Below are 24821 nucleotides of genomic sequence, written 5' to 3'. Positions count from 1 at the left end.
GAAAAAAAAAAAGTATGGGATGGGGGGAGCAAAAGCATCCCCTYGGGCACACTCTGAGACCCCCAGCCCAGCTGGGGCTGTGGGTGCCTGTGGGGGAACAGGGCTGTCTCCAGCGAGGGGGCGAAAGGCAGTCAGGGACAAATCCTGCTGCCTCGGTGCTGTTAGACACTAGCCCTGATGCCAGCTCCCTCCACCCCCCCCCAACCCCCTCGACATCCTTCCTCCCTGGGGAATGCTGTGACAGCGGCACAGCCGCAGGACGTTGAGGGTCAGGGGGACGGGGACTCGGGGCTCCCTGTTGCTAATCCCAGAGGCAGGATTACCAAAACCCACATCCCCTGTGGCTGGTGTGGGGATGGGTGATCCTCCTTGGTCTATCCTGGGACATCGCTCCTCCGCAGACCTCAGTTTTCCCGGGTGACGGTGAGGATGGAGGGTGCGGAAAGAGGGACGAGGTGTTGCTGTAGCTGCGAGCTGTCAGCGTGGCATAAGATCCTGGGAAAGGCAGGCACAAGCACCAGCAACACCCCACCTGGAGGGAAAAGTCGAACTCAAGGATCACCCCAAACACGGCGAAAATCAGCCGAAACTCAGCCCCCATACAGCCATCCCTGCCGCCTGGCCAGAGGACGATGTTTCCCCCCTGCAGCTGATGTGCCCTGCAGCGAGTGCAAGCCTCGGAGCCCTTGAACGCAGCTGCCTCCCGCCAGCCACGGCACAGCGCTCGGTACCCCCACGAGAGGAGCCCCCACTGCCCTGCTCTTTGGTGAAAGTCACGTCTCTATTAATCATGACAAACTGCTACATCCGCTGAGCCATTGGGTTTTGACCAGTTCGAGCAGCCTGCAGACCTCTGCCACAAAAAAGTCTCTTTGGGCTTTGGCTTAGACAGTCCTTGCAGCTCTTTTCCCATAAAATTCGGGCACAGCAGCAGTGCCCAGGTCTCGGCGTGCCCCATTCCCCAGCGTTTTCCTCCCCCGTTGCTCTAGTGGGGGAGATTTCTACAATCCCAATGGGTCCCAGCCGGCCATGCTGGGCAGTCCAGCATCACACAGGGCTGTGCAGGCACCTGAGCTGGGTGTACAGGGGAAGCTTGTTTCCACGTGCGGCAGCATCTTCTTGCAATATTCAAAGTGAGGGGAATGGGGCTGCCTCCTGCATGCATTTGCACTTGTCATCACGCAGGGACCCAGGGGTAAAATACTTATTCTTGGCTCTATTTTTTTACGTCAAATTCAGTTTTGCTGTGTTTGCATTATATGAACTGTCCAGCATCAAAGTCAGAGGACCAAAACCACCACTGGCAAAGGGCTCCTTGCTCCAGGGCTGTGATTTCAAGTAGCTGCAGAAATCAGTGATTTCCACTGGCACAACCCTGGCTGGTGGGTACGGGCAGTGTGGGAGTGGGGAACAGGCTCAGCAGCCAGCAAAGGGATTAGGGGGCCCAGAGGGTGGTTGGCTCGAAGGGGAAATGCTTATTTAATGCCAACATCAGCAGAATGGAGCTGGCTAGCCCACATCTCATGTGGACTCGGAAATGATTTTGGCAAAGCCTGTCTTTGGAGATGTCCAGTGGCCTCCACATCACAGCTGACTGCAAAGAGCTGCCTGTTGCCCACCATCAGCCTGCTCTGGGCAGGGATATAGGTCTTGCTTGTGTTGCATGTCTTCATAGGAAGTGAGGTGGGAGGATGCTGCTGGCGGCATCCCATCACGCCTGGCCATGCAAACACTGGATAGAGCTCAGATCTTCTGCACATAGTTCCCAGGGAAAAGGCCTTCCTTGCCATGGAGTCGACCTTTCCACCAACCAGAGATATCTGGAGAAGAGGGAAAACAACAGTTTGAGGTCAAAATAATCTACACAATGCTGGCATGCTGCAAACCTGAGTGCAGAATGCTTTTCCAGAGGTACTGAGGCAGCAGTGTCCAGAGTGTACCTTCCAAGAGGATGTCAATGATGTCTCCCACATTGAAGCTGAGCTCATCCACATCCTGCCCCACRTATTGGTACAGTGCCTGGCAGCGTGGAATGGCTGCCTTGGGCTGAGGCTTGGGGCGCCCAGCTGGAGGGGGCCGCTGGCTCACACTTCGCCGCCGTTGCATGCTGCAGCGTCAAAGATAAACGACATTAAAAGAGGTTTGTAGGATATGGTGGGACATCATGCTGCACCTGGGAGAATGTGGCATATTGAGCCAAGCCCAGGCTATATCTCCCTTCCAGCCTTGATCTCCCCCCACTGAAGACCCTTCTAGTGCAGGCATTGGGAGAACTGGAGGGGAGAAGACCCAAGGAGGCCTCCCGACATGGCCAGACCACCTGGAGCAGGTCCAGCTGGCTTGTGGCAGGAGGGTGAGCTGGCTGTGGAAGGAAAAGCCAGTGTCTGGGGGCAGCAGCAAGGAGAGGGAGAGGTCAGGGCTGGTCCGGGCACACTAGGGGATGGTACTGTGACCTACCCAGCCACACCCTGGTCAGGCACATTGAGGAACTCCATGTTGTGCTCGGACGGGGGCCGTGTCTTTGCCTTGCGGCTGCTTTGCATGGGCAATGCCGCAACTGGTGGTCCCCGTGCCTGCTTCCGGTGCGCCACGTAGGTGTCTTGCTGTGCCTGGCTGTTGCTGCGAGGAAACTGAGGTGCCCCATTCCTGCAAGTGCCTGGAGACCCCCCCAGAAATGGCATGTTACAATGGTGGCAGGGGCCACTGGGCCAGGCTGGGGTCTGCCCTCAGGGACTGGCTCCCCGGTGCCGACCCCTTTGGCATTGCCCTCACCTGTTGGCACTGGTGGGGCACTTCGGGAGGCTACTGGTGGCCGGTGGCAACCTCTGCTCTGTGTCACCCCCTTCCTTGTGGGCTCTGGGGGGACAAAAGACCTGCTGTTAGATGACGTTCTCCATAAGCTTTGTGAAGTCCTCAGAGACAGCTGGGGAGTGGGCAACATGCCCAGTCCTCTGCAACACATGAGCAGCAGCATGACYGTCCTGCTGGGTGAAATGCAAGCTCACGTGCTCAAGGATGACATGCCATATCCAGGCACATGGTGGCTCACCCTGCCAGCCCCTTGCTGCCATAGCCCTGCTGCCCTGTTGCTCCTGGCCCTCCCACTGCCTTTCCCCAGTGGGACACCCCGGCACCAGCACTCACTGGAGTTCTTGGGGAGCCCGTCCCCGATGCTGACCGTAAGGGTTTTGCCTCCTGCTTTGAGGGTGGCCACATCGCCCTGGCCTCTCGTGAAGGTGACGCTGCGGGTTCCGCCGCCGCCCCAGCCCTCCTTCTTCACCCTGAACTGCAGTCTGGCAGAGAGAGGTAGGCCATGAGGCCAAGGTTTGGGACCCCCCACACCACTGTGGGGTTACAGAGCCAGCCCTCCATGAGGACATGTGGTTGGCCTTGAAAATTTGGGCCATAAGAGGAAAGGGTCAACCCCAGCCTGTAGCACTGACCCTCTCCTTACGTGTCTTTGAAGGTGAGGTGCAGCTTGCTGTGAGTAAGCTCCTCGTAGCGTTTGCACAGCAAGCTGATGAGCTCCGTCTTAAATATTGACTCCAAGAAATTGTCGACTTCATTCTCATGGAGGATAAAGAAGTCATCCTGCTTTGTGCTGCTCGGAGAAAACCCCAAGAAGAGAAGTGTTAGACAGTGGGCAGAGACAATGCTGATCCCAGCCAGCGCTGGTTGAAAACCAGGAGGCCTCACTGAGTCTGGATCAGACCCAGACTGAGCCTTCGAGCAAGCCCACTTGGGTCAACCCAAGCTAACAGATTTGGAGGCTGACCTAGCGGGAAACCTCTCAGGCCTCCAAAACAAGGACATAGTCAAGCCTCATGAGTCTCCTATTTCTTCTCTCCCCATCATGGTACGATGCTCTGATACCCTCATCTCCATCAATGGGTCGGAGATCAGAGGATGAAGAAAGTGTGGGAGACCTGGGATGGGCCAGCACACCAGCAAGTCTGACCCCCCTAGGGCTGCTGAAGACCTCCTGGTCCYGTCGTGAAGAGCCTTCTGAACCCACATGTGGTCCCAGCCCTATGCTAGGGGACGCACCTCAGCGAGACACCGCTCACAGCGTGGATCTCCACCTTCTTCTTGAGCACTTCCTTGATCTGCCCCTTCTCAGGACCTTTCTTCACTTTCTCCCGGCCAATCAGGTAGAAGTACTTGGGGGTGAGGATGAAGTCTCGCTTGATGGGCTGAGAATGGGCAAGAGCAGGAGGTGAGGGACACAGGTACACAAAGTGTATGTTCGCTGGGGGACACAAGGCCCACATGTGTCCCATCTGAGCACATCCATGTTAAGTCATGAAAATGTTGGCTTAGGCCTTCCCCTGAGCCTCAGCTGGGTCTGTTTACCTTAAATCTACGGTCATACTTGGTGACAGAGTCAGCGAAGTCTATCCGCTCTCTCTTGGCCATGAACTGGCGCAGCTCCGGCCGTTCCTCCATGCCCAGGTAGTCACCCACAAAATTCCTGTTGATGCTGTTCCTCCTCCTCTCTTTGAAGTTGTAGAGGATGTTGGAAGCTGTGTGGGGCCCCAGAGCAATGCTGGTCAGGTCAGGGCCCTGTTAGCTGGGCAGCTGAGCCTGTGGCTTGGACCACTAGAGCTCAAGAGCTCAGCACCAGGAGCCTGTGGGGCCAAGCATCTCCTGGCCTTACAAATCTGGCTGCTAGAGCCATGTGAGATATCCCACCAGCCATGGCAGCAGGATGTAGGGCTTATTGCATGCCAGAGAAGGCATCTGAGCTGTTTGAACCTTACTGGATTTTAATCACATTAATTGCTCTCAAAACCTTGCATTGTGGGCGTGGGTGACCATCCCAGACTGTGGGGTTTTCCTCTTGATTTTTTCACTGTACATTTGGAGACATTGGGAGATGCTGCAAAGGGAGCTGGATGGTGAATCACTGGCCTTTATTACTCTGCAAATACTGATAATTCGGTACCCTGCAGTGGAGCAGGATCCATCTCAAAACTGAGTGTCCTACTCATCTCCATCCCTTTTGGAGGCAATGAAATGGAGAGAGGGAGCAAGAGAGGGGGTCTAATTTCTGTCCTATGGCCCCTCTCAGGGCTGGAAATAGTAGCAAGAAGTCCACTCCCTCCTTTAAAATCCCAGAGAGGACCCCAGACGTCCTGCTTTCCAGCCTCCCATCACCCCTTCCTTATCAGCACTGCAATTAGGAGCTGGGCTGCTGGTGTCCTGCTCTTTTGGTGGCCAGGCCAGTGGGCAGCAATGGGGCTGACTCCATTTGAGAATATCCTTGTGGGGTGCTGTTCCTCACCCAGAACTGCCATCTTTGCCCAGCTCCTGTCCCAGCTGCTGCGGCTCTGGCCCCATAGTCTTACCCTCTTCTCGCATCTGCTCATACTTCCGGATGGCGATGTGTCGTCGCCAGGCCTTCTGGATCACCCGGGCAAAGCCATCAAACTTCCGCTCCCGCATCTCTTCAAGGAGGAAGAGCTGTGCGAAGGGACATGGGGTGCTGAGCCCACCTGGGGATGGGGCCACCTGGCCAGGGTCTTCCTCTCTTCTCCCAGGTATTAGCATCCCCTTTCCAAACCACCCCAGCATGGCCTAAATTGATGTCCAGCTGGACACAGGGATGTCCCTTCTGGAGGGTGCTCCTCGCTAGGTACCCTCATACCCCACGAGACCCATGCAGAGCTGCGAGGTGACAGAAAGGGCTGGGCCACCTACCGATTCAGGGTTCTTGACGAACACCTTGCTCCGGCCCATCTGATACTGGTCTGGATCCATGTTAACAGACCGTAGCAAGTGCTGCACACCCTGGCGCTCGTCTCCTCTCCAGGAGGGCCACGTCTCTGGGGTGAGGATGGCGTACCTGCCAGCAGAGGGGCTGTGAGTGCCCTGGGCTCACTGCCCTCCATCTGGGGCTGGCCCCAACATTTGCTCACCGTTGCAGGAACTTGTGGAAGACACGACGGTAAGCAAAACCTGCCCGGCGCACCCGGATGTTCTCCTTCAGCCCCAGGTACTCGACTTGATGCTTCACTCTGTGGAGCCAAGAGCAGTGAGGGAAGTGCTCAGGGTGGGAAGAGACCTTGCATTGCAGCTCCTATGGAGAGGAACCGGCCTAGGGATCTGCTCAGCAGCTCAATTCTTGTGGGAAAGCTGGACCCTGCTGTGCACTGGCCCCTGGGCTTCACAGGTGCTGTGATGCAGAGGCCTCCTTTACCTGCTCTCCTCCCAGTCCCTAGGTTTCTTGGTCTCATTGGGTTTGATGCAGCGGATGTAGTGTGGCGTGCACTTCATTAGCGTGTTCACCAGGTCATTAGCTTGTTTCTGTTGCAAAGATGAACCTCAGCAGCATTCGGAGGCTTTGCCAGGAGGCCAGCACCCCATTGCTGCCCAGGGGAAAAGCATCTGCTGCCCTGCAGCCTCCAGGACATACCTTGATTTTGGAGCCTGCTGTGGTTGGTCGGCCCTTTTTGTCAGAATCCAGCTTTTCTGGGAAAAGCATCCGGATGAAACCACTGAAAGGCAGATAACAGTGAGTGGCTGAGAACTGAAGGACTCTGGGAGGCTTAGCAAGAGCTGGGCCATCACAGGAGCCAGCTCCAGCCCCGGTTTCTGCTGCTGTGAAACATGAATGTGAGGCATCAGTCTGCATCAAGGTTGAGCCAGATCCCTCCAGATTTCCCCATCCGTCCAGACCAGCATCCCTCGAATACTGCTGCTTCTGCAGCACCCAACAGGGAGATGCCACCAGTCCCTGTGGGGTGATGCAGGGTGCTGGGCACTGGCTGGGGCAGGAGTGCGAGATGGTCCAAGACACAAGTTTTCCCCTCTGGCTTTGAGGATGCTGCACCCAGACTGAGCCCTCAAGAGACATCATCAGGGACTGAGATGCTCCTCAGACTTACTATTCACTGCTCTGCATGAGCTCAATCAGGTCAGTAAAGAGCACGTCGCGGTTGCGCTCGCAGAAGCCTGTCACGTCATAGGAGACCTAGAGAGCCAGGAGAGGGGGGAGATCAGCCTGCTTGGGTCATGTGCCCCTCCCTTGGTGCCATCCGTAAGAGGGGCATTTGTGCATGGGGTGTCTGCCGTGTACCTTGCCTGCATAGTGATGGATGACGAAGCCCGAGTTCCAGCTGTTGAAATGCTCGTGTGTCCCCACAGCTGCCTGCAGCTTCTGCAACAGGGTCTGGTCGGCCCCTTCGCCAGTCGCATGCATGGTGGCACACACATCGTCCAGGACACTCATGATCCCAGGTGGGTTCTAGGGGAGGCAGCCCAGGATGACCTGTGTGCCCTGAGTGAAGCCCTGGAGGACTGGGCACGGCCCAATCTTATGTCTGGCTTTAACTGCCCTGTGCTGCTTGAAGCTGATTTCTTTGAATTGGTGCTTGGGTTAAGGATGTAGATTACCTCCTTGGTGCTGCTGCTTGCCCAGGGGTGCTCTCTGGCAGAACTGCCTTTGGCCACCCACCACGAACAGCACCCTGTCCATCTGTCCCCCCTTTCCCCAGGTGTCTTAAGCCTCTCCTTGAGGAAGGGACACCACTCACCAGCTTGTTTTCAATCAGGTCACACACCACCTTGTTATTGAAGTACTGGATCTGGGTCCATTTGATGCCTTCCTGCACATATTCCTCCTAGGGAAGAGTAGAGAGAGAGAGGTGAGGGCAGCTGCTTGCAGACAGATGGATGGACATGTGCAGCCCTCTCCTGTCCTTTGCTCATGAGTAGTGGTCATCTACAACCTGCAAAGTCCCCCGTGCTTGGACTTTTTGAGCCAGTACCTACGAAAAAGGATCTGGGTTGCCTTCTCTATCCGGACTAGAGATGTGATTTCTGGGATTTGCCAATGCCTGTCTGCTCTCGCTGTATCACTGGGATGTTGCGGTGCAGGAATCAGGGCTTTGGGCAACTTTCAGCTCTTCCCCCACCCCCAACCATGCACAGTCCCCTGTACCTGCTCTGCCTTGAGGGTCAACTCTATGAAGATCTGCTGCAGCTTCTCATTCACAAAGTTAATGCAGAATTGTTCAAAGCCATTTTTCTGTAAAATTGCAGAGGAGAATGGAAGAGARAAAAAAAGGTATGTCTGAACTGGTTTCTGCCCCTTCATGTCACCAGAGGGGCTGATGGACAGTCCCCCCGCTGGGCTTTTACAGGAAAGCAACCAGTACCTGGAATATTTCGAAGCCATAGATGTCCAGCACCCCAATGCTGTATTCCTCATGTGGCTTCCGCATGGCCCGGTTAATAGACTGCAAGGAGAGACAGCTCAAACCCCATTCATTGAGAGCTCCTGCCAGTTTGGCGGATTGTACACTGGAGTGGATGGCCTCTGCTCATACCTCTTCCCTGTCTGGCTGATGCCCTGAGACACTTCACCCATGTCATCACCTCATGCCCCATTTCTGAGGTCATCTCAAGGATATCGCCAGCTCTTCCCATCCCATCTGCTGCGCTTATGGCCCAAGCACCAAACAAAAGCTCTTTGTGCCTTAGCAGAAGACGGGGCTAAGAGTTACCCCCTTCAGAGAAGGGGCATCTGCTACCTGGTGAGAGCATCCCCATCTGCGATGGAGCTGTGGAGGCACGCACCTCCACTAGAAAGTCAAAGACTCGTGCGTAGAGGCCTTTGGCCAGGGCATCCCGGGTGTAGGCTGCCTGTTCCACATTGAGGGTGACGTTGATGGACTCCGAGCGGCCGCCCCACTTGCTGTCCATTTTCCTGCTGGTGACCTTGTCGTTGAGCCGGTTCTGGTTGATCCCCAGCAGGTAGGCAGGGAAGGCCAGTGCTGGACAAAGGGAGGGTGGTCAGAGTGGACATGCATCTCAGRGATGCTGCCTGCAACTGCAGGGGCTGCCAGACCCTCCTACACCCTGGTGGAGCCCAAAAAAGGAAGAGACAGCTTCAGTCTAGCAACTAGACATGGGATGGTGTCCTCCCTCTACTAAATTACTGCAGGAGACTGACAAACAGGACTTCTGGCATCAATACCCTACTTTCTAACTATGGTTGTGTAATTTCCTTGCTTACTGCCTCAGTTTTCCAATTTCTAAAGTGGGGAAGATGCTGATGCCCCTTCTTTCTTCTGCTGAGGGATATGTGCTGTGAGAAATTTGCGTTCAAATGTGAAGGATCTCCATGAGCATCTCTGCTTGTGCTGTTGAACAATGTGGGTGCCAGTGTACTCACCATCAGCATTTTCCACCTGGGCGTAGTTGCCCTCTTCCCGGAAGCTGATGTTCCCGAGATGCAGGATCCCCGCCACGATCTGCAGCACCAGTTGCTGGTCCTCTCCACAGATGCCAATTACCTGCATGGCATTCTAGGAGGGGGTGTGAAGAGCCCATCAGCCCATGCCCAGCAGCAGATGGTGGCACACAGGCTCAGGGAACCCCCACACTCGCTCACCATGGTCTCATGGAAATCGCTGCGGTCATTGGTGCCATCCACTTGGTAGGTGTCCGACTGGTTCAAGTAGTAGTAATAATCAGGTGTCACGATGCCCAGGTTCTGACGTTGCTCTTGGGATGCCCCTTCAATGAGCTACCAGGTGCAAGGAGAGTGAACGGAAGCTGTGGCTACCCAGGAGTGGCACTTGTAGGTGCCCATGCAGTGGGTGCTGGTGTGCCCGTACCTGGTAGTAGATGTGGAAGTTCCTCTCGTTCTCGTTCTGGCTCACCACCCGAGACTTCTCTAGGAGAAAGTTGGAGATCTTCCCTCCATCAGGCTCGCCGCCCCGGCTGAACTGGATTTCGAAGTACTTCCCCTGCCAATGGGACATGTCGCCACTCAGAGCCTGCAGGCGCGAGGCTGTGTCACTTCCTCCCAGGGTCTAGTAGAAACCCTCTGCCTTCGGCTCCGCCTCTCCCCCATCTGCATGCTAATAACATCAGTGCTCCAGCTACCTGGCTCTGGGCACTGCTGGGATGGATCCAGATGAGGATGTGCTGCCCCTCAGCATGACCCAGGCTCACAGTATCTTGCCCCAGAGACTTACAAAGCGGCTGGAGTTGTTGTTCCTGACGGTTTTGGCATTCCCAAATGCTTCCAGCAAAGGATTGGACTGCAGGATGATGTCCTTCACATGCTGGGGATGAGAGGAGGGGACAAGGCTGAGCAGGGGGGCACCCAGTGTCCCTGCGGGGTCCCGCCAGGGAGCACCCTGGCTCAGAGCTGATTGCATCCCTGAGGTCTCCCTGCTTCCCTGCCCCAGGCAGATGCTGTAGATAGAGAAGAAAGCAGGGTTTGGGGGAGGCAGGGAGCAGAGAGGGGATGGACAGAGGCGAAGCAGATGCCCAGCCAAGCACGGGAACAGTACCTGCACTTTCTCTCCRCCTCCAGACACTTTGGAGATGTAGCCCATGATGTATTTCGCTGCCACTGTTTTTCCAGCCCCACTTTCTCCGCTGTGGAAACACCCAGGCAGAGAAATGAAGGGTGCAGAAATGCCTGGCCCAGGGAGCAGAGCCAGGTCCCCTTGTCCCCAGTGCAGACCCTCAGTCTGGGACATGGGGGGATGAACAGCCCTGGGGTCAGGCACTGCCAAGGGCCTAGCCCTGAATAAGCCCCATGCTGTAGGCTGCTGGAGCGGTGCAGGGAGCCCTGGGGTCCCAGGGCTGGGCTATCTCGTGTCTGGGATCCTGCACACGTGACAGGGGATGGGGGCTGCTACTGCTTTGAGAACATCCTGGGACAGAAATGGGGCTAGATCCCATCACTGGGAGCAAGGCTGGCTACTCTGTGAGGAGATTTTGGACTTCTTATTGCTGGATTTGGGGGCAGAACACGGGACTTTGGAACCTAAAGGGGAAGTCTTGGGACTTGCCCCATATCCTGACCAGTTCCCTTGCAACACACAACCGGAAAACTGTGTTGCACAAGGCTCAGTTCYTGCAGGGAACGACAGCTTGTTGCAGCCACGAGGCCATGGCCTGGATGCTGGGGTCCCTCCAAGCATCTCCCCTGTGTTGGATCACCCGCAGCCCTGCACTGGGCTTCAGGTACCCCCAGGGGTGAGAACCGTCTGCTTTCTTGCTTGTACAGTGCCTTAAGCGGCGCAGCCTTGGTCTCACTTGACTGAGAGGGAAACAGGCTGTGTGATGGGTCTCTGGGGAAGGAGGTAGCTGGGTCTGGGGGGTCCTGGTGGCAGTGAGGCCCAACTCTCACCCTCGACCGACCTCGTACCTGATGATGACGCATTGATTCTCCCCGTCAATCAGCATGTTCCGGTACATGTTGTCGGTGAGGGCATAGATATGGGGGGGATTTTCATACTGAGCCTGGAGAGGGTACAGGGAAAGTAGCACTGAGCACAGAGCAGCCTCTCTGCCACCACAGACAGGCTCCAGCTCCAAATCACCTTGACTCTGCCCACACACTGCTTGAGGGAACAAACAAGCAGCAGAGATGGGGCATGCCCTCTAGGCTGCAAAAAAATAGTGAGCTTGACGGAGGCGTTTTGTACATTTTCTCAGCTCTTTTGTAGTGTCTCTCTGTGGCAGAGTTAATGTCCTTTGGGGTTGCATTGTACCACATTTGGGTTGTTTTTTTGCTGATCTTTGTTACCTGAATTTCCCAGGCCTGCAGATTTGCTCCTGAGTCTTGTTACTGACCCTAAACTGGAGTGTCAGTCTGGTTCAGGAATACTGATTCCCACAGCACCCGGAGGGAGGATGGGGCTAGTCATGGGGGAGCCCCCAGGCACTTGCAGGCAAATACAGCAAATGAACCCAACTCAGCTCAACGTCCTGTCCCTTCCCCAACTCCCAAAGCCTGCGTGCAGCATCCTCACCGCCCCTTGGTAGAGTTCGATCTCCCGGTCAGTGAAGTAAGGCATCTGCTTGAAGGGATTAACGGAGATGAGCACTGGCCCGATGTAGGTCTGAGCAGCAGGTTAAGGTGTATCCAGTGGTCTCTCATGTCTCCCCCATYCCTGCCCTGCTCACTGCCCAATGCCAGGATGCAGCCTCAGGGCGATGTTCCTGCAAGAGTGCTCAACAGCACAGCCAGGCCAGGGAGCAATGGCATAAGCGTGTTTGGGGGCTTTCTGCCTGCTCCTAGCCCTGGTGCTGTGATACCACCGGGATTTTTAGGGGGGAGGAGGAGAAAGACCAGGGGACAGYAAAGCAGTGAACTGAGTCTGTGAACAAGGGGAACAGAGATGGATGTGGTGGGAGGATGGGGATGAGTCTCCAACGCCCCAAGCAGGCACTGGTGCCTGGGCAGATGCTGCAGAGAGGTGACTGGTGGGGTGAGCCCTTGGCAAGAGCAGCGACAGTAGACCATCCTGTTTTCAGCCTACATCAAGGGTGGGAAGGGCAGGGGAAGAGGAGTTGAGGGGCAGGAAGAACAAGGCTTTTGCAGGAAATGCAGAAGTGTGGGGCATTGAGTCATGGCAGGGCAGCGGGCTCTGTGCAATGTGGTGAGAAAAAAGGAAGGTACAGGTTGTGTTTTTTCTTTTTTCCCTTTTCTAGCAAAAAAGAGGGGAAAAAAAAAGAAACCCAACCCCCAAACCCAACCCCCAAATGCATTTAAAGCCCCATGGCGGCTGTAAGAGCAAGGAGGAGCACCGCGTCACTGCCTGTCCCAGACAGCGCATCGCCTTGTAAGGCCACAGCTTCATCTTCAGGGAAACCACAGCCGCTTTCAGTAGTGAGATCAGTCCCGCTGCATGCACCAGCCTCTCCCCCAGCCGAGCAGCCACCCCAAGCCACCACATTGCCCTGTCCTTCAATTTAGTGATTTTTTTCCTATCTCAGCCCAACCTGGCAGCTGCCAGGGCTGGGAGCAGCAGGGAGCAGATGGATGCTGCAGGAATGCTGAGCCACTGTGCTGTGTCCCCTAGCTGGGGGCAATCAAGGAGTGAGAGCATCCCTTTGTGGTAAAGTGGGCACCTCTCAAAGCCCTACCACAAATCTCTGACATGGCWGGACGCTGGCCCTGTCTGTCCTGCCTTGCTCAGCCAGTGCTAATGAAGTGCAAGAGCTGCAGAGTGTAAGGCATGGTGCTGAGCAGTATCWCTTCGATATGGAGAGCAGGCAGTGCCCATGTGAAAGCCCATCTGGGTGATGGCACGGGGCAACATTGGGCAGGACAGAGGGATTTAGCAGCACCCTGTACTCACCCGGTGGTGTCTGAACCAGCCTGAGAGCAATGGAAAGCAAAGACTTAGCTAAAAGGTGGCTTCTCCCCTCCAGGTCTACGAGATTGCTCCTGATCCTCCCCAAGGATCATTGCAGTTTTTCTGATTGGATTTGACATTGCTGGAGGTCTCCAGTGGTGTGGAGGTGAAATCCTGGCAGCATGGGGAGGCTCCATCCCACGGCATCCAAAGAACACGGCTCCCCAGGTTGCAGCTGCGAGCATCCCCGGGGGGTGGCACGGAGACCCTGACCCTGGATCTATGACTGGGGAGGGAGGACATGGCACCATGGAGGACGCCTGAGCCTGGGGAAAGATGGCAGCTTGGAGGGCTGTCAGCCTGGGGAACAGCAGGAGGGGATGCAAATGTGGCTGTCAGAATCTGGCTCCCAGTGGGGATTTCACAGGGCTGTGGGAATTGAGGAAGAAGTCAGATGAGGATCTTGGTTACAGCTTGCTTTGCAATCTTTGATGCCTGGAGGCTGGAAAGGAGGGATCCAGGTGGTGTTGCAGGGCATGGAGGCCCACAGAACGGTCTGTGGCAGTGGCAGTATCTCTGCAGAGTGGCTTGTAAATGGGGTTGTGTCAGCCAGTGAGCCTGGACTGGGGTCACCCCCCGTCCTGCCGTCTCAGTGCACCTGCCGTGGGCTGTGCGCTGGGGCTGGCCAAGGTCTCTGGGTGCACTGTGGCGGCAGCGGGCACCTCCGGGGGTGGGTAGGTGGGGGTCAGGTAGGCTCCCACGCTTGTGCTGCGGCATCCGGACTGGTGCAGCAGACTCTGTCCCTGCCTCCATTCAACATGTTGCCCCGCAGCCCCGGTGGGCWAAGGAGTGAGCTACAAGCCAGTAGGACCGTGCTGCAGGCAGCAGAGATGGGCCCTTTCCCCAGTTAGCGATGAATCACTCGGACTGGGCAGGGTGGCAGAGTATAAAGGGGTGAAGCCACCTGTATTCCCACAGGCTAATCCCAACTCTATCCTGGGACCAGGGCAACCTGGAAGCACCAGGACAACCCTGGGTTGACCTGCTTCCCCTGCAAAGCTCCCGCACATGGCCCTGGGAAGGATACGAAGATGTAATCGTCCATAAAGCGCTTCTTAAGGTTCTCCACGATGGCGTCCTCGGCGATCTTGGAGAGCAGCACCATGTCATCCACGCCRCTCTGCTTGACRTTGTGGCTCTGCCAGTGGAAGCGCTCCTTGCTTCCCTGAAGGGAGATGGCGAGAGCCACTGCATAGGGGTGCCAGCAGCACCACATGGGGACCAGGGGGTCTGCAAAGCTTCTAAAACCCTGCTCTGGGGAAGCAGTGCCTAAGCAAGAAGCAAAGTGGCCTATTTGCAAGATCACTCTCCTCCTTAATGAGTGGATAAATTGCCACAGCAGCCCTGAGTAGGGAAAAAGCAATTGGTTCCTAGGCTCTACCTGCAAAAATATCCCAGGAAAAAAGCAAAAAATCTGACRGCAGCCTGCTGGTGTTTGCCCAACCTGGTGCACTCTTGGATTGCTGCCTCCTACTGCATCTCCGCTTGAGGGTGGTGACGGGCAAAAGTAGCAGCCCTGGGGCACAGATATAAATGGTTCTTGGGCACCGTTTCCTCCCTACCCAGGAGAATGCAACTAACCACTTTCCGACCACAGAGCAAAAAGCCCCAGAAGTGGCCTGACTCCATCCTCTCATGACAACGAGGTGGAAGGAAAATTTTGTTAGCTGCAATTTAAGCATTTGCGGGACTGGCAAGGGCCCTTCCTGGGGATGAGAGAGGAAGATTTCACCTTGCAAATAAAAGCAAAAAAGGACCCGATCAAACAAGAAATTCCCCCTGTAAGGCCTCTCGTCCTCATGGCTACAAAAGAAACCTGCTGCCTTTGCTGCTCAGTGCAGAGCTGCAGTGAGCTGCCCGCCCGGGGGCTGCAATGGGGACATGGGGGCCCCGGGGCAGCCCAGGAGGTGACGTGTCTGCCCAGAGCTGTCTTGGCTCCTCCACGTGCTGTCTCACTGCTGCCTACCCCTGCGTTTCCTTTTTTTGCCCGTACACCGATTTCACTTCTCTTCCCTCCGCCCTCGCCCCAGCCGCTTGCTCCTTCCATTTCCCCTTTTCGGCTGTTCCCCTTTTGCTTTGTTTTATCTGCCAGGCTTTGGGTTTTTTCAGGCCCTTCCATTTTCTTGCCTGGCCCGGTCGGGAAGCATCTCTGTATCCCCCTGCTTTTGCTCCTTGGGTCTTGCCCAGCAGCCCCTGCTACCCRGCCCACGGATGCTTACAAATACTCTCTGCTCCCCAACCAGCTCTGCCCTCGCAGGGTGCTGGGATTTAATACCGACCCCAGAGCAGCAGCCAAATATCTGGTGCTCCCCCCAAAAAACAACAACAAAAAGAAAACCCTGAATGCAACTCTAAGGCCTGACAGCAATGGAATGGACCCTGAGGACTCTCTGTGCCCCGGTGCCCTCAGGCACCATGTGCTGCTACCAGCTGCAGTGGCTCTGAATTCAGGCAAATAGCAGCATTTCTGTTGTTGCAACCCAGGCACTTTTGAGCTGACACCCCCAGTGTGGCGGGGGTGGCTTCCTGGCTGTGACGGTGTCCCTGACAAAGCCCCACCACAGGGATATCTGGGGCATTGCTCTGACAAGGGTGCTTGAGCCCCAATTCGAGCTGGGGCTTGTTCTTCTGCACTGCTTAGCTGAGCACAAAGGGCTTCTGTGGGAGAGGGAGCGGACGCATGGTTTGGGGCTATGCTGGCTCTGGCTGAGATGTGGTACCGAAAAGCCGCATTTGGAAATGCATCCCCCCGACCTGGTCGTCCCCTTGCCCAGGTGCAATAGCTGCATGTGCTTCATTCAGGCTGAAGCTCTGTGCAGTCACGAGTGGGTGATGTTGTCGGTCCTCAGGCAAGAGGGAAAGGCCAGCAGCAGGCCCTCTGCAGCTGTGCTGCAAAAAGGCCCTTTCTCTGCTGCTGCTGCACTGGGCACAGCAGCGAACTGCTCCTGGCTGCACTGATGGACCCCTCAGCCCCCTGCCAGGGAGCGAAAAGTCATTGCAAAACAGTGTTGCAAAACAGCATTTGCTTTTCCTCTGGAGCTCAGGTGCCCACCGCTGCGAAAAGCTGCAGCGGGCTCTGAACACGGAGCCAAGGCAGCTGAGGTTGGCACCCTTTTTTTGAGAAAGGGCAAATCCCAGTGCAACCAATATACTGTGAAATCACCGGAAATACTCAGAAGAGCAGCATGGGGCATTGCAATACTATCTGCAAGGTCAGAGCTATAGGAGCAGTGCTCACCAGGATGGGCAGAGCTGTCCCGGAGCCAAACCCTAGTGGGGATTTGGGAGCCTGGCTGTTTTCCCTGGGGAAATGGGATGACCCTGTGGGGTGTGGTTAGGTGCTGCAGGGTGGCAGCTGGGCTTGTAGAGCCCTTTGGGGGAAGCCACAAAGTGTCTTCAGGCCTCAGATGGTAGCAGGAAGAGGAAGGCGTTGGTGTCTCGCAGTGAAGGTGGGGGCAGAGGGATGGTGCGGCAGGGAAGAGGTTGCACCRGAGCATCCTCCCATGGGGCAGCAATGCAGCTGGTCCAGCGGTGGTGGGGAGAGGCCAGCAGCTCCCGCTCCCCCTCGCCATGGTCCCGCTTCACTGCTGGATGGGGAGATGAGGGCTGCAAACACGGCTGGATTGGAGCCGTGAGCCTGGCGGATGAGGCTGTGGCCGCCCTGTGCATTCACCTCGCCCCCAGCCTGAGCATCTCACTGCGCTGCTGGGATCCCTTGGTTCTCCATCTCAGGAGGGGAAAATAAAAGCTCTATTTTTGCCCTGAGCTATTTCTCTTTCAGCTCTGGTCCTTCCTCTCCTGCGGCACCCCAGGGGCCTTTCCAGCCTCCTTGGCTCAGTCCTAGCTTCCTCCACCCCCGTTAGCCTGTAGCCAGCCTGTTTCAAGTCTTCATCTTCCTCTACTCCTTCCTCTGGAGCAACTTCTAGCTTTGGATGGTGCCACTGCCCTTGTAGCAGCCCCGTCCCCTGCACCCAATTCTCACCAGTTTACTGGCACTAATGGGCTCCCAGCAGTTGGTGCCATCAGGCCACCCCACAGGCAGCACCCGGCACCCAGCCCCAGCTGCTCCCAGCAGCCATGCCCCAGCACCTTGCTCAGTCCTGACTTGCTGGCACCTTGCACCTGCTGGCTATCCTGGTGGCCCTGGTGGCTCTCGCCTCCTCCTTGAATCCATGGGCACTAGTGGCGGCACAGCGGCTGTGGCTGGGACAGGGTGACCGAGCCCAAGATGGGCTGTGAGAACGAGGAGGCGCCAGGGCAGACCACGTCCCAGGATTGCAGAGAAAACTGGGTGGCACGTGCCCACCCCAGGGCACAGGGAGACCCGTCTGTGCCCCGCAGTCCCCCCCGTGCACTCACCATGGTGTCGCTGTGCTGCGTGTGCCACCCTGGCACCTGGGAGGGCTCCTGTCACGAGGCACCTGGGTCCATCCCCTGGCAATTCGCTTCGTGTTTCTGCTGCGGCTACCGATTGCAACTAATTTTTTCTTTTTTTTTTTTCCTCCTCCCACTTCCTCATTGAGCACTGAGCTGCTCTGACGGGGAAGTGGGGAGATCGAGGGCTGCTTTCCTCTGCCGAGGTGGGAGGGGAGAGTGTGCGGGTGGCCCTGCCCCAGGTGCCCCAGCTCGGCTGGAGATGGGTGCCGCTGGCGCCGAACTCATCATCCTGTGGATGCAGCTAGTGCCAAGGCTCCCTGGTTTGGTCGCGAAGGGATGCTCCAAGCCTTTGCAAAACCCTTTTGCCCGCGCTGGGGCTCCAGTTTGACGTCCCCCGGCAGGGTGGATGGGTGTGGGCAGAGGCTTTGCTTTTAGGAGCAAGCTGCTTTATCAGTCACCACTTTTTCCAACTCTCTTGCAGTGTCTTTATGCCAGCATACGCTGCATCTAAAACTGCTCAGTGCCCAAGCAGCTCCTGCAGGAGGCGAGCTGTTCAGCGGGTGGCAACTCGGCGAGTGTTTGCGATATGCCTGGCAAAGGCTTATTGAGCCRGGGGTTGGGAGCTGGGCAGAAAAAACTGCTCACGAGCATTTTCACCAGACCGTTTTGCCACGCTGAAGGCGGTGAGCATGGCTCGCATGCAAGCACTCGGCAGAGAAACTATTTAAGCTAGAGCGAGGTGCTGCAATTCAAATGCAGGCGCTAAGCAAAGCGTTACCGCCCGCGAGATATTATCAGGCTGCTTGGTGTGTCTCACAGTGCCCCGATTCCTGGACTGAAGAAACTTCAGAAAAGTCTCTGGGCTGCTCTTTCTTTCTAAGAAATCACATTTCAGCCTCACCATTGGGGTGGAAAAARCCTGGATGTGAGCAGAAACTAAGGACACGACGGAATTCAAAGCCTTCAAAATATGTTCCTGGGACAAAACAAGATGTTTTTTGAGAATCCTACTTGTTCTCGTTAGCAGCGAAACTTGTGAAAATGCAGCATCCAAGTCAGCAGTTTGAGATATCTTGGCTGGAGACGCTGAACTCCTGCAAATCCATCAGGTGTTCGACAGGATCAGGCTTAATTCAGGCAWGGTCCCAAGGATTCCATGGAAGAGATGGAAAAGGCTTTGGATGGATCCGATGCTGGGATTGTACTTCCCTGCGCAGTACCGATGTCAAACCTGTTCTTGCCCTCAGCAGTGCCATTTCTGGACTCAAGAAGCAGGAACAGAAACCAGCAAATAAGAGGAATTAAAATTGTTCTCTCCAAGCAGGGTGAATGGCTGAGTCACAGCCAAAATCTCTGCTAGAGGTGTGTGTGCCAAGTCCTGCACRTTCACCCCCAAAGCTCAAGTTCTCAGAGGAGTTTTCCCAACTCTTCCTCTTCTGCTCAGATCGCAAGGTCGGTGCAGGGAAAGTTTCTAAGCCTTGCAACTTTGGGAAAAGCCAACACCACAGAGGTGAAGCGGCTCACACTCCTCACGCCGCAGCACTTTAGACCCTCTCATATCTCATTTAAAATAAAAACTTCTCATTGGGTAGTTGAAGGTGGAAAAGGGCCAAATGAAGGCTCAGGAAACAGAAAGACAACAGACAGGGGTACTTTTTGCAAGAAGCTGGGCTTCTAGCAGGCAATGCCAACTTTGGGAGCTTCTGCCTCCAACAAGCCGAGAGCTGGCTCATCGCCCTCCCCACAACTTGGAGTCCTGCCTTGCCCCCCTGGCTGGGGGTGGGAGATGTCTCTGACCCGCTCCAGTCCCTGCGGGTGCAGGGAAAGCCCTCCCTGGCTGCCCAGACCCCTCTTTCGAGGSGTGCATAAGGAGCATCTCGGTGTGGGTAGGCGCTGATGGCCACCAGTCCCGGAAGCCCAGGCAGGATCCAAGGGACCAGAGAAACGACACTGGGACCAGAAGCTGCACCCGGGATCRTAGCTACTCCTTTATTATAAATCATGCCGTTACGTCACTCCTCCTCAGAGTTAGTACTTTAAACATTTTTCATTATATATATCTATATGAAAAGGTGAAAACACTCCCTTCCCTCCCCAAAATGCTATCGTGCCGAGAAGGAAGACAAATTAACACCCACTCGCCAGCCAGTTGGCATTCATTGAGCACCAGAGAAGCGGTGATTGACTGCTGAGCAGGGAAAAATGCACCCGGCGAAGGTGAGCCGAGGGGCCCTGCAGGGCAGGGGGGTTTGCTTGGGGAAAGAGGGTCAACCTCATCTCTTCACCCTAAGGATGACCCGTGAGGGGAACAGAACTGGGGGGCTCTGACGAGCTTTTCCATCTTTGTGATGCAGGAAAGCCTGAAAATAACAACGACAACAACAACAATAATAATAAAAATAAAATAAAGCACATGCTTTTGTACATTGGAAATTCAGATCTCATCCGGCCCTTTGCTCCCATGGGCCACATGGAGGGATAGGCGCAATGGCCCAGATTTTGCCTGAAGGGAGGTGACCTGGAGAAATTTCAAGCCTACTCTTTTCCCATCACTGGAGTCTCCTGGGGGCAGAGGAGGGAGGTGGCATCTGCACTGGCACCCGGGGGCCACGGCGGCATGCAGCAATTGCAAAGCATGTTTTGGGGTAAAGCAGCCATGGAAGCCACCTTGCTCAATGAGGGGGAGGCCCTGTGGGGACCTGGGTCCTGGTCCATGGCTGGGCAATGGGGACTCTCTGACCAAGACATTCTCGCCTTGCATCCTCCCTTGCTTTGTTTCCTGCAGACTGGAATGTCTCTGACTTCCACTAAGTGACCATGCAAGCCCTGGCATTGCTGAGCCCTGACCTCAGCTCATGCTTCAAAATGGCTCTGTAACAAAAACACTCAGGAAAAATTGGGGAAATCTCAAATCAAAGCATGTTGAGAGAGTCTGACCAGCCCCCTCTCCCAGTGGAACTGGTGTTGCTGCTCTGCTCACCACATGGCCTGCTCTCCATCACCTGCTGCAGGTCCCAGGGTGGCAGGACACAAATGCAGAAAACAAGATTCCTGCTCCCACCCTGCTCCACACAGTGGCTCTTCCCTGTCCACACAAGCCGACAGCACCAAGCTGTGCTCATTGCCTGCGGTGGCTGAAATCTCCTTCCCATGTCCCCTGCGATGCCCCCCAGGGAAACGCAATGGCAGACAGTGTGCTCAGCCTCCCCAGAGATGCCCCACGATTGACTGCGATGCCCCATGATGCCTTCAGGATCTGGGCACCAAGCAGGGCGAGGTGAGAGCAGGGCTAATGGTACCGTCTTGGTGGCCATTGGCTGGCGCCTGCAGGACCTAGGTCCGCTACTAAATAAATAACAATGTCAGAATTTCAAGTAATGTCCTTGTTGCCGCGCTCTGCCCAGCTTCTCCTGCTCCCACCGCGGTGACCAGCTCCTCTCGTGCTTGGCTGTGGCAATCTCTGGAGCGGCTGGCAGTGGTTTAGCTGGAATCTTGCCATTGGGGTGCTTGGGAGGGAAGGGTGCGTGTCCTTGGGGAATGGGGTGGGGTGACGCCGGCTCCCACCGGCAGCACAACCAGTGTCTGTGTTGGATCCAGGGGAGATTCCCAGGGGCAGAGAGGAAGGGCATGGCTCGACTGCCCTCCAGCGTAGCTTTTGCCTTCCAGTTTTCCCACGGGGGTCACTTTGCTCTGTTCCTAGTGCCCCTGGCATGTTTTACAGCACATCTGTCGGAAGTAGGTCCGGCTGCAGAACTTGAACTTCAGGACGAGMGGGCAGTAGGCCACCTTGTTCACATCCTTGCACTCTGCGCGGGTGACAGAGGGAAACAGGGTTAGAGCCCTTCCAGGTTAGTGCCCTGCCGCACCCCATCTGGGCTGCAGAGCCTCCATGAGCACCCCACAAGAGCCTGCCCCACAGCGCAGCCATCAAGATCCAAATTCTGGCTGTGCTGGCTCTGCACGGCATGGCCCCGGAGAAGAGATGCACAGCCCTGCAGTCAGCAGGGCTCAGCGTTTCTCCCCCAACCCCAGCCCTTCACCTTCAGGGTTGTCCGTAGGTCCTGATTCGCACTTGGTCTCACACTGCTGCATGCCGGGCGGCTGCAGGGTCTCCACGCAGTCGCTGGATGGCTGCCCGGTGTGAGCCAGGCACTGGACGGATCGTCTTTGCTGGCCAAGGCCGCACTGCGCAGAGCACTGTTGGGAAACAGCACAACACAGAGCTGCAGTGACTGCTCTAAGCCCTTAATAACCCAGGGGGGAGTAGGGCACGGGTAGCCCTTAGGAAAGGTGAAGCATGCTTGATGAGATTGTCCCTGCAATCCTGCTGCAGCTGCTGTGGCCCAATGGGAGGACCGGGGCCTCTGTGCAGTTCTGAGGGCAGAGATGCCTGGCTGACGGCGCTGCAGTGGCCCCACTGGCAGCTGGCCCACTGCAGAGCAGAGCTGATGCGAGCAGCGCTGGTGGTTGGTGCGAGCAGTGCTGGAATGAGAGGCATCACAGCTGCCGGCAAGGGAATGCCAGACAGGGATGGCCAAGCTCGTGGTGACCACCAGGTGTCCTTGCAGCTGCATGGACTGTGGCCAGCCACCTCCTTCTCTACTGTTATGTCCCCACTGTCTGCCTCCAGCCTGCTGTTCTGAGATGACCCCCCTGCCCCACCAGCCCAATTGCAGAGCCCATAGGCTCAGAAATCGGCACCCTAAGGGCTTAGTCTGCTGCAGGCAAACTCATGTCTGCTCTGCTTGTGTGCCCAGCAAGGGCTGCCCAAGTCCTAGTATCACTGAGCTGCTGCATGGCCCTCTTTAGGGCTGCGTTTGTCTCCATCCATCCCTGCTGGCAGTTATATGGCCCCTAGGCTGTGACTGAGAGGGTCAATACCCCATCCAGATGCATCCCCCTGGCAGGACACTCCTTGCCAGCTATTGCAGAGGTTTGAAGACCCAGATCTAAGGAAACTGGAAGAAAGAGCATGGGGATGCCAGGGAGGCTTACAGAGAGGTGTTTAGATACCTCCAACCATGCGGAGAAGGCACCTGGTTCCTTTGCCCCCATGGATCCTATCAGCCACACTCAGATGCTCTTTTCTTTCACCCTATTCTTGCCTTTTGCATGTGCAGAGCAAAGCAGAGAGTGCCTGGCACCATGAAGCTGGCTAGGGAGTTCAGTTTCTCCTCAGGACACAGCAGAGGCAGCGAGGTTATTGCCAGCAGGATGTTATCAGATATTTATGGCACCATGCTGCAAATGCCGGTGCCTGGGCATATCCTCCAGGAGGCTGACAACTGCCAGGGCAGGGAGCTGTAGGGGCAGCTCTGTGTCACACTGACATGGTAATGACCACACTGACAAGGGCCAGGCAACTCATAGGTAAAAGGCTCAGGAACCTTGGGATTTTGGGTATGGAAGTTTTTCCTCTCCTGCAGTAACACCACAGAAAGAAGTAATAGTACCTCTCCCCACTCGCCAGTCACCCAGCGCGGGGGTGGGCAGCGCCGCAGGTTGCACCTCATGCTGGTCGGGGGCTTGGAGCCTTCAGGGCACTGAGAGGTGGGCAACGTTGTGCTGTGGTCGCCGCTCTTGCAGAGCACAATGCGGTGGCGGAAACCTGGCCCACAGCTGGGGGTGCACTGCCAAGAGAGGAGATGCTTGGTCAGGATGTGCAGCGAAGTGCAGAGACAGGCATCATGGGCTCACCTCCATAAGTGGTCCCACTTAGCCCATCTCCTTAGCTACAAGAGGRTAATTGCCCAAGTTACGCTCTCCATGGGCAGCAGTGATCACCAGCACTCTGTGCTCCAAGGGAGCCATCAGAGATGGCATCAGAGAGCTGAGGACAGAGATGAGTGCTCACCTCTGACCAGTCCAGGGCGACCCACTCCGGGGGGCACGTCTGATTGTTGCAAGGCTCAAGCATCTTGGGCCGTGGCTGGGGGCAGGAGGCATCATCCAAGGTCTTCTCCTCAGTGGTAGAGATCTTACGCTTGCAGAAGACACTCCGTGTGCGAACACCCTCGTTGCAGCTTCGGCTGCATTCAGACCAGTTCCCAATCACCCAGCTGGGGACAGGGAGAACATTAAAGCTGGCAATGTGCAGGGTGGTCCGTGGTTGCCCTGTGGGTATGTAGCCCTATTCCTGACCTGGCCACAACCTCCCAGGCAGTTCTACTTGGACCACTGAGCAATCAAGGGAGAAGCAGGGAGAGTTTCTAAAGGACAGTGCTGAATATCAACTCAGTACCAGAAAGGCCAGGTGTGGAGGACTTCTTTCTGCAAGGAGCACAGTGGCTGGGAAGATGTCATACTACGGAGGTGTTCCTTGGCTGGCACACTGCTCTGCTCTGCACATCTCTGCAGAGCTGTCCCAGACAGTTAGCATCACCCTGCCCTGGGGATTGTGGCAGAGGACTCCGAMTTGGGAAGGGGAAAAAAAGTGGGAAAACTTCACTCATCTCCAGGATTTGTGTCAAATATTATTCCCATCCTCCTTGCATACTGGCTTTTCCACGAGCCCTCCCTCTGCCTGCTCCAAGCTGTGGTACTCACGCTGGGGGGCATGGTTCAGTGTTGCATGGCCTCTGCCGCTCTGGCATTCTGGTTTCAGGGCTACAAAAATGGTTGAAGACAGTTGAGCTGTCGGAGAGTTTCTTGCATATGACAGACTGGATTTGGCTGCCTGCCGGCAAGAAGAGAGAGAGAGAGAGAGAGCAAACCTGAGGCTAGTGCTGAGCTAGGCTGCAGGTGCACTGTCCCACGGCTCCGCTCCCATGTGGGCAATGTAGCAGAGCAGACACTTGCCACTGCACACTACCAAGTATTTCTATTCATAACCAAAGCTTCCTCTTCCTCTAACATCTCCAGAGTTGGCTGGATGGGCTAAAAGCTGGTTAGCCAGGGCAGGAACCTGCAGGGTTTGTAGAGGGGGGTAGGATCAAAGGATTCTGGGATGTCACCTTGTTCTAACCTTTGCCTTGTGACCCTTTCYGGACAAATCTGGGGGCCACAGCTGAAAGAAGAGATGAAAACATCATTCTCTGGCACTCCATTTGCTGAGACCTAATACACAAGGTCAAATTGAGGTCCCTAGATTTAAGTAGGAAACATAATTACACTTTGCTCTGGAAACTGCCTCTCTCTTCTTCTGAATACTTGTTCAGACATTTGCAGCCAGGACCTCCAGAGACATCAGACATGGCACATAAAATTTTGCTTCCATCCCCACAAGAACTAGCCCAAGGGATTCAGGGAAACATCTAACATGCTTCAATTCACAAA

General features: G+C 55.8%; 2 protein-coding genes across 5 annotated transcripts in view; both read right to left on the bottom strand.

Moving 5' to 3' along the window:
* Positions 1-806: 806 nt before the first annotated feature.
* MYO1F (myosin IF) lies at positions 807-17603 on the bottom strand. The gene is made up of 28 exons (XM_085312371.1): positions 17529-17603; positions 14197-14334; positions 11781-11870; positions 11174-11268; positions 10308-10395; positions 9987-10076; positions 9624-9755; positions 9398-9532; positions 9179-9311; positions 8581-8777; positions 8160-8240; positions 7943-8029; positions 7536-7622; positions 7079-7246; positions 6888-6973; positions 6416-6497; positions 6200-6306; positions 5919-6017; positions 5701-5845; positions 5349-5463; positions 4354-4523; positions 4048-4193; positions 3455-3601; positions 3145-3293; positions 2773-2856; positions 2458-2656; positions 1941-2107; positions 807-1820 (listed from the first exon to the last, which is right to left on the bottom strand). Exons 1-28 carry the CDS (start codon positions 17529-17531, stop codon positions 1744-1746), a joined length of 3297 nt encoding a protein of 1098 aa, XP_085168497.1. The 5' UTR covers positions 17532-17603; the 3' UTR covers positions 807-1743.
* Positions 17604-19510: 1907 nt separating this feature from the next.
* ADAMTS10 (ADAM metallopeptidase with thrombospondin type 1 motif 10) overlaps positions 19511-24821 on the bottom strand; it is a 62911-nt gene continuing 57600 nt past the window's right edge. For all 4 annotated transcript variants that reach the window (XM_085312367.1, XM_085312370.1, XM_085312368.1 and 1 more), the window contains 5 exons: positions 24093-24222; positions 23401-23605; positions 23000-23176; positions 21587-21743; positions 19511-21352 (listed from right to left, as the gene is read on the bottom strand). In XM_085312367.1, coding sequence (XP_085168493.1) covers positions 21243-21352; positions 21587-21743; positions 23000-23176; positions 23401-23605; positions 24093-24222 — 779 coding nt within the window. In that variant the 3' untranslated portion in view covers positions 19511-21242. The remainder of the gene's footprint in view (positions 21353-21586; positions 21744-22999; positions 23177-23400; positions 23606-24092; positions 24223-24821) is intronic.

The sequence above is a fragment of the Rhea americana genome, unplaced genomic scaffold, assembly GCF_003343005.1.
Source record: "Rhea americana isolate MKP2758 unplaced genomic scaffold, rheAme1 scaffold_361, whole genome shotgun sequence".
In the NCBI taxonomy this organism is placed as follows: Eukaryota; Metazoa; Chordata; class Aves; order Rheiformes; family Rheidae; genus Rhea; species Rhea americana.
This window is presented reverse-complemented; position numbering and strand designations above follow the sequence as displayed.